Below are 9,403 nucleotides of genomic sequence, written 5' to 3' on the forward strand. Positions count from 1 at the left end.
ATAATAAGTTAGTACAATGAAAATTAAAACAGACAGTTTTATTTCTATGTCTGCAAATTTCGCTTATAGGTTAACAAAGAAAGGGTGTAAACACAACGTGTCCTTATATGGAGCGTTGGGCGTGGGGTCCGGCGTCACGCCGTGGGACCGTGGGGTGGAGACAGCTCGCGTGACTCCACGCATGCTCCACACAACATTACATCATTTATTCATTACTAACGCAGCGGGGAGGAAACGCTCTATACGACGGAAATATTAATTTGACATCGCACTGCAAGACAATAGCACCGGCCGACACCACCGCCCGATTCATTCCACATTCAGCGCGTTATTATATTACACTAATAGGGTTATGACTATCATGTTAATGGGTTTCATATTTAATGTTTCATTATACATATCTTTTAATTTATAATTACACTTTTACTAAACTGAACATTGCCACAGTATACATAATCGCATAATACGCTTAGTATGTGGTAGTCGAACACGCTTCGGCACGAATTGGGCCAGCTCGCAAAGGGGAAGTACCACACCCCCACAGAAGACCGGCGTAAAATAGCATTCTGCTGTGTTTCGTTCGGTGAGTGGGGGAGCCGGAGGCCCATATCCTCTTCCTTACACTTCCTAGTCCTTTCCTTTATTCCTCTCATTAATCCTTTCCTAACCCCTTTCCAATTTGCAGTCGGCAATCCATTTGAGGAGGCGTAAGGTCTGCAAACGACCTTACGCCTCTCCAAATGTTCATGGGTGCACCAGCTCCATTGCCGACTATTACATAAAAAAAAAATACGAGAACGGGATGTGTAGATAATTTGTTTAAAATTACATTAAATTTCGTAGGTACAAAGGTAAAAATTGAAGACACAACCACAGTCATCAATCAGTGTAGGGCAAAGGCAGCGGCAGTAGTCGCGGTAGGGTCGCGGGGTGCGCGGACGGACGGCGGACGGACGGCGGAGGGGCGGGGAACGCAAGCAGCACGCAAATAAGGCGCCAGATGCGAAATATCATGTACGCGGAACCGAACTCGCAATACTACTCCACGATAATAATATAATAATATAATAATAAACATTCCATCTCATGCCAACTTCTGTTTACATTCAAATCTTGTTTGATCTATTCACTTATTGTTGTTATCACTATATTATAGAAAAATACAAATAGTTGTCTAATATTATGTAAAATAATATTGCGAAACAAAGGATAACATTTATAGCGAAAAATAAAGCTAAAAGGACACTTAATAGTTATGTCTTATATATCATCAAAGTAATTAGAATATTTATAACTGTATGAGTAGGAACAAATTATAAAACCAAGTAGGAGCAGATTACAAACCTATAAATAACTGTAACAAATTGATAATTCCACCCATCATAGGTATACTGAACAATTACATACACATCAAAGCTAATAACACAATAATTATTTTCAATGCAAAGTAATATATTAGAATATATCCATGAGTCAATATACCTCATCAGCATGTTGCATAAAATATTATATAACCAAGAAAATTATTAATCCCAATCCTTTTCTAGTTTATTGTAAAACATATCTTAATATATAAAATTCTCGTGTCACAGTTTTCGTTGCCATACTCCTCCGAAACGGCTTGACCGATTCCTCTGAAATTTGGTAAGCATATTGGGTAGGTCTGAGAATCGGCCAACATCTATTTTTTATCCCGATATTCCTACGGGATACGGACTTACGCGGGTGAAACCGCGGGGCGCAGCTAGTAGAAATATAACTAATGTTCAAGTTTATACTTACATCATACATTTTGTGAACACTGTTAATGTGTCTGCTTTCATTCAATTAAATATGCTACTGATAAGGCACTTACTGTTATTTAAACTAGGACATGTATTAGAATGATTAGGGCCAAGGATATGGTGTTTGTTGACAACATTTTTATCATTTAGATTTTAGAGCTTACTCACTGCTGCGCACCATGACTTCAGGATCACTCACACATAGATAGTAATTAGTGATCACTTATATTTTCAATGGTTCATTGATGATAAATAACTTTAATATGCAGTTTTGGGAACTACAGGATCTACTTCCTCACACACAATAGTTGTACTGATCTGAATTATCTCGACTCCTTATCATTGCATCAGTCATTGTTGGCACTTTGATAAATTTATGTAAAACCTATGAAATAATAATAAATGCCTTTATCTTTTGTGGCTGAAAATTTCATGATAAACAAGTATTAGGCCAGTACATGAAAGTTAGGCAAGCCATGTATAAAGGGAAAAATATAGATGTAAAGTAAAAAAATGTTAATGCTTTTCAAAAGATCTTTTAAAATTAGGCTTATCAATGTGTATGTGGGACATATGTTTCAGTTTCCAATATTAGGGTTGTTGAACCAGGATGAGGAAACTACCATTCCAATACTGACCACAGTGTCAGTGACCCCATTCTCTATTTAGTATCATATGTTCCATTAAACCACAATGTTTAGTATCGTAAAAATATACTTGCATTAAAATACTAAGAATTAAGAATTGTTGTTGTCTGTATACCAAGTAACACTTTCTAATATGCGTTTTTCAAAAGCTTCAGATGCAAACAAATTTCTAATACATTACGTTGTATAGAAGAAAAAAGCTATGTACATACTATGTAATAGTGAACTTACTGTTAAAAGCAGCGAGCTTTCTCGTGGAGCCGAGTCTCTTCATGGGCGTGCGTGGCTCCAGGTCGCGCTCGTCCAGCGGCGGCTCCGGCGCCGTCGGCGTCGTAGCTCCAGATCCAGACATCTTTGCGCACTTGTAAACACTTAACTAAAAAATCTTATCCGATCATTATTCAAACAATTCATTTATATCCGCTCTTATTTATTTTTCTATTTCATTAAAAATCACAGCACATTATTTGTAAGCACGATTCATAAAATTTGAATTTTAAAAACGTAAATCGCGTCCGGCACAACCGAAAATAACAATCCGATCATAGCACTGTGCCTACTTTAGAATGCTTAGTGGTTAAAAATAACGTTCACAATTATTTCAAGTAGATATTATGCAGTAAAAAATATTTCAAATATACAATTTCTTTCAATAACTATTTAAACGCGCGGAATATAGCGATCTTTATAATAAAAAAACGTTATCTTTGTGCTACCACTAAAACAACAAGTACCGCGCGGTAAGCGAAAGCGTTTACGGATTGCGTTTATTTTACGATGTATCAAAATACAAATAAAATACAGACTATACAGAAAACGCAACTCAAACGCCAGATTGACATGTGTCAGAACCCAGAATCGTGGAAAATGTCAAAAGCGGGTATATGTACTAATGATTTTATGTTTCTATATGCCTACAGGAGAAATTTAGAATAAACTGATATGTATGGTTGTCATTTCATCATAACTAACAGAACTCAACTGTATTATAATTTCGGGGTTTACTTGCATTAAAACAAAAAAAAGATGCCATGTCACTCAGATACATAACGGAAATAAAGCAATTTAATACTGAGTTGGTGCCTTTTATTTGAGACTGAGTATTGCATTTTTAAAGTAATAATTCGATAACGGAGGGTAACCGCTAACTAAAGTAATGTGTTGTATAACATTGTTAATGGTATTACTTCTACCGAGTGTCCAAAAACCATCCCAAAACACACAATTTTTTTACATCAGTTAGGGATGTAGAAAGTATTAGGTACATAGTTAAATAAAAACGACACCTTTAAGATGCCAAAACTACGCTTTTGAAATGGTTATTGTATACAAACAAAACAAACAAACAAAAACACTTTATTGTGCACCAATGATAACAAAAAGTAACAAAGAATATGTATACGAAATTTATGAAAAAAAAAAAAATAACGAAAGATTGATTTAGTAGTTGTATATTCGTTTCAATGTTGAAAAATCTTACAAACAGTTCATTTATTTTAAATTTCTATGTGCAGAAATATGTCAGATTTCTGATATACAGCCTTCAATCAATAAGTTGGAATATAAATATGATTGAAATATCTTTGATAATATACGATTATAATACTACCTAATGAACAAATTATGTCAGCTGTTACTATCTACGGGAGTTCGCTGTCCCCTTAGTTGCCTCTATATATGTTCTGTGGTTAGTTGTCACTTGTCAGTTGTCACTATTATTTTGATTTCAAATAATGTAGCTGGGTACACACGTGTTTTTAAAACTTATAACTTTAAAACAGGTGGTTTTGATATAGATATCAAAATGCCACCTTTTCGTGCTGGTTTGTTGAAAAGAAAAATCGAGGCTGGTGAAGGAAACAAAAGTTCTATACATAGTAAAAATGCAGAGGTAAGAAATCAATATTACCGCTATTTTAACTCCTGTTATTGGGTCTCGAGATTAATTAGATTTATCGTTTTAATAGAAAGAAAGTGCTACAGACAACGATGAAGATTTAATAAAAGGAGATCTGGATCATGGAGACGATGCAACAGATTCTGAACATGAGCAAGAAGCGGACTCCGATGTAGAACAAGATGTAAGTACAATCTAAGTTTTTTTCTAAACTAAAAGTAAGTAAAATGCTGTTTTTTATTTTAAAATTATCATCTCGTTATACCTTGTACCCTATTATCATCTCGTTATGCCTCGTACCCTAAGGTGTTTAAATCTAATTATTAATTATAATTCTTATTATAGAAAGTATTGTTTGAAGATAGTGCAGACTCAGTTCTTGGAGATGAAGATCAATCGGCTGACGATTCATCTGTAAGTATACATGTTACTTATTTCTATTTACACGCTTTTTATTAGCTTCACCTGTATGTTTGTTTGTAACCGACTTCTTTGGGCGCGATTTTGACCTACTTTAAACGGCCAGATTTCGTTCAAACTTTGTAGATTTATTGAGGACCGATGACAATACACTAATTTGATAAAATTATTCCAGTTTTCAATTTGCAAAATATGATTTTTGTCAAAGCGTGTTTTTTAGTTTTTTTTAACTATTATATTTTATTATTTACTCTTGTGTTCGCCTGTGAATGCAAAGGAAATCCTCAAATGAATGAAATATTTCACTGTGGTATAATTTGCCTTTTTCATTCTCTAGCATCCTAATTCTTTCCATACTCTCATATTATAAAATCATAGTTGCATATATTGCATATATGAAAGAAATATAGTACAGTTTGCATTTATTATATTAGTAAGGAATAAGGAGTAAGGATTATATATTTTAAGATGAATACTCACACAATGAAAAATCTAAAAGAAATTATTTTTTATTATTAGTTTTCAATACATGTGAAATTGTGAGACCTGTAAAATTTAAACGGTATTTTATTTAATATGCATAAAGTTTCAGATACCAAAGAGTTATATTTTAATTCCTAATTCCAGGATTTGACAGATTCAGAAGAAGAAGTAGAATCAAATGAAGATAGCGAAGAAAATGCAGAATCCACAGAAGATGAGAGTCCAGACAGTGGAGCTGAGTCAGCAGGGAATGCACCATTGGCTGCTAGCTCTGATATAAATAAAAATATTAAAACAAATGACAGAAAAAAGCCTACGCCAAAAAAATCTATTAAAAAAGGGAACAAGAAGAATGAAGACAGTGTGGAGCTGTTAGCTAATAAGATTAGTGAAGCAGCTGTTACAACAGAACCAGTGCAGAAAAAGGGTAATGTACAGAAAGGTACAGTAAGCTCCCATTTATGGTATGGCGATGGTAGCGCTTACCATCAGGCGTCCCACCAGATCCATTGCCAACTGTTACATAAAAAAAAAAATTATCTGAATCACCTTTATTCACAATGTGTCTACCCAAACTTTTATTTAAAAGAGTTAGTCTTTAATCGTAACATTAAAAATACTTTTGTTTCCTTATGGTGGAATTTATGTGTGTTGAACATTAAATAAATAAGTTTTGTAATTCAGCACCTAAAACTTACACCTTGATTTATACTTTTAATCATACATGGTACCTTTTCAACATGTCAACACAATTATTCATAAAAAAATATCTACAGATTTATTCTCATTGATATTAAATTAATTCTTATAATAATCATGTTTTAAAAATTTCAAAATGGTGAACTTAGTTTTATCCTAATGTCCCCTGTCCCAATCAATTCACATAAATGGAAGCTAACTGTATTTATTCTGATGTTTTTTTTTTTATTTATTTGTAGGAATATGGGTCTCTGTAGTAGTAGAAACAAGAGTTTAATGATATTTAGAACACTTAATTTTTATTTTTCATAGAACTTTTTTTCTGTCCAATTCCAACTTATTTATATAGGAATGATAATTCCATATAGGAGATACCTACATAGTATGAAAGTGATCTGATTAATTATTGGAAGAGGTTGACAAATGTATCCGGCTTCTGAAATGTTGTGTGTATTATGTAAAAATTGCAATAATAATGTTTATGATAAGAAATAAAATCTTGATATAAGTAATTTTGTAATATAAAATATTGGATAGATGAGTATGAGTCGGGAGACACATCGGATGAGGAGGACCGAGTGAACACCGCTGGAGACGTGCCAATGTGGTGGTACAATGAATACCCACACATTGGTTATAACCTAGATGGCCAACGGATTGCTAAACCCCCACAACGCGATCAGATCGATGAGTTCCTCAAGTATGTAATTCCCTTTACTTTTATGCTTGTATTATAAATTATTGTTTCTTATTTCTTCCATAACTTGTTTAAATTTGCAGAAAATGTGAAGATCCAGAATTCTGGCGGACAGTAAAGGATCCTGCCACTGGGCAAGATGTCATTTTGTCTAAGGATGATTTAAAACTCATAGAGAGAATACGGAAAGGTCATATACCTTCTGAAACGCATGACGAATATGAGGTTTGGAAAAACTTTGTTATCAATTCAAATTTTGTCTTACATAATATTTTTTTTGTAAAAATAATGTAACAATCATAATATGTAATGCTGTGTTGCGTGGTGTGGCAGCCGTGGGTGGAGTGGTTCTCGCGCGAGGTGCTGGCGACGCCGCTGCGCGCCTTCCCCGAGCACAAGCGCTCGTTCCTGCCGTCGCGCGAGGAGCAGCTGCACGTGGCGCGCATCGTGCACGCGCTCAAGATGGGCTGGACCAAGACGCGCCGCCAGCTCGCGCTCGAGCGCAAGGGCCGCCGGGTCGGTACTCCCCAAGCGATACTTTCATTATGCTACCTTTTTTTTAATAATTATAATAAATGAAGACTGTTAACATGTGTCGTGTGCGATGTGCAGGAGAAGAAGTTCTACGACCTGTGGGGCTCGAGCGCGGAGGGGGAGGGCGCGGGGCGCGGCGGCGCGCGGCACATCCCCGCGCCGCGCCGCGCGCCGCCCTCGCACGCCGAGAGCTACAACCCGCCGCCCGAGTACCTCCTCGACAAGAAGGAGGTGCGCCCACACTCCACACCCCACACCCCACACCCCACACCCCACACCCCATACGCAGCACACCCTCTCTATTTATTTTTATTCGGTTCACAAATTGGAATTGGACACAAATAGAACCAAAAAGTATAGTACAATTATTACATTGCGGTGTGAATTCCTATATTAGTGAGCACATTGTACATACTTATAGTAAGGATAATAAATTTTAAGTCTTATATTATATAACAATTAGATTAGTCACCTATATTTCAACCCTGACTAAATTAACCATTTTATAAAAAAAATGTTTTTCCCTATTTGCCTATGAGCACTATATCAGTGGCTAATTATACGAGAATGCTTATGATACGATTACCAAAGCGTTATATAATAAATATATTTTTTTTTAATTTTCGAAGATTCAAACATATTTTTTTATTTTTATAATTAATGGAATCTTAGTTATCTATTTCATGCTTAAGACATATTATAAAAACATTATCAATTAATAATAAAACAATATGTTGAATGTTGTCGTGTCGCGCCGCAGATGAAGGAGTGGGACAAGCTGTCGGAGACGCCGTGGAAGCGCAAGCACTCGTTCCTGCCGACGCGGCACGCGGCGCTGCGGCTCGTGCCCGCGTACGGCCGCTTCGTGCGCGAGCGCTTCCTGCGCTGCCTCGACCTCTACCTCGCGCCCCGCGCCATTAAGATGCGGGTTAAACATTTATTGTGCTCCTACACACCAAAACAATATTTTGTTCGCCTTTGTTGTATACGTTTTGCATATTTTTACTTATTATGACAGATATGAATGATATGACTGAAATGTAATTGAGTAAGTGAGATTGAAATCTGATTTGGCATTCAAAAATCATGCTTTTCTCGATCATACTAATTTATAGTTAAGTAAGTTGAATATAGTGAATTCAGATTTTTTTGTAACAATAAACGCATAAAATTTCTTAAATATAGCAACCCAGCAGAGCTGAGCTATGCCGCAATAGCAGCTAATAACCGTAAATAGCATGATAATAACCGTAACTGAGACATTTGAGAATTTTTTTTTTCTCATTTATAAAAAGCATTTCAATGCTATAAAACTAAAAATTTAATAAATAACCGTAACTGTCGGTGGCAGCTGACGATAAACGCGGAGGACCTGGTGCCGAAGCTGCCGTCGCCGCGCGACCTGCAGCCCTTCCCCACGGGCGAGGTGCTGCAGCTGCGCGGCCACGCCGGCCTCGTGCGCGCCGTCGACTTCGACCCCAGCGGCCAGTACGTGCTCTCCGGCGGGGACGACGGCACGCTGCGCGGTTAGTGCCCGCTTCTCGTTCCCTGGACTAGTCTAGCGAGGCGCTACGAAATAAAATATTGGTTTATATAATTTACAAACAATGTTTTGTAAATTATGTAAATCAAATATAAACATAACATGATTATTTTTGATATTCACGCATGAGATTCTAAGTTGTATTGATTTTACAACAAGGCTACGTGTAAGTAATGCACTGACGCTTCGACAGTGTGGGAGACGAGCACGGGGCGGTGCCTGCGCACGCTGCAGCTGGGTGGGGGGGGCGAGGGGGGCGCGGGCGAGGGGGGCGTGTCGCGCGCCGCGTGGACGCCGGCCGGCGGGCTGAGCCTCGTGGCGGGCGCGGTGGGCGCGCGCCTGCTGCTGCTCAACCCGGGCGCCGGCGTGGGCGCGCACCGCGTGGCCGCGCGCACCGACGAGCTGCTGCGCGACGCGCCGCCCTCGCACGACGTCGTCAGTGAGTAGCGGCACCCGACGCGCGACACACCACACACACCACATACACCACATACACCACACGGTGTGGTGCGTACACATGCACATAATCATCTTAATACGACATGTCATAACACCGTTATATGTATATGTTAACAGTGGACGAGCGCACGCGGTCGTGCGTCACGTGGGAGACGGTGAGCGACAAGCAGTGGGCGAGCGGCGTACGGATATCGATAAAGCACTTCAAGCCGATAGCACACGTGAGTGTCGCGCCGCGTG

General features: G+C 38.0%; 1 protein-coding gene across 1 annotated transcript in view; it reads left to right on the forward strand.

Moving 5' to 3' along the window:
• The first annotated feature begins 4,134 nt into the window (after positions 1-4,134).
• The window catches only part of LOC119832945 (ribosome biogenesis protein BOP1 homolog), a 7,465-nt gene continuing 2,196 nt past the window's right edge, over positions 4,135-9,403 (forward strand). Inside the window, exons 1-12 of the mRNA XM_038356775.1 lie at positions 4,135-4,322; positions 4,399-4,512; positions 4,674-4,742; positions 5,376-5,658; positions 6,468-6,630; positions 6,711-6,852; positions 6,961-7,143; positions 7,240-7,392; positions 7,922-8,089; positions 8,513-8,687; positions 8,898-9,143; positions 9,281-9,384. Of these exons, the coding sequence (XP_038212703.1) occupies positions 4,236-4,322; positions 4,399-4,512; positions 4,674-4,742; positions 5,376-5,658; positions 6,468-6,630; positions 6,711-6,852; positions 6,961-7,143; positions 7,240-7,392; positions 7,922-8,089; positions 8,513-8,687; positions 8,898-9,143; positions 9,281-9,384 (1,887 nt within the window). The 5' untranslated portion in view covers positions 4,135-4,235. The remainder of the gene's footprint in view (positions 4,323-4,398; positions 4,513-4,673; positions 4,743-5,375; positions 5,659-6,467; positions 6,631-6,710; positions 6,853-6,960; positions 7,144-7,239; positions 7,393-7,921; positions 8,090-8,512; positions 8,688-8,897; positions 9,144-9,280; positions 9,385-9,403) is intronic.

The sequence above is a fragment of the Zerene cesonia genome, chromosome 16 (assembly GCF_012273895.1).
Source record: "Zerene cesonia ecotype Mississippi chromosome 16, Zerene_cesonia_1.1, whole genome shotgun sequence".
Taxonomy (NCBI): Eukaryota; Metazoa; Arthropoda; class Insecta; order Lepidoptera; family Pieridae; genus Zerene; species Zerene cesonia.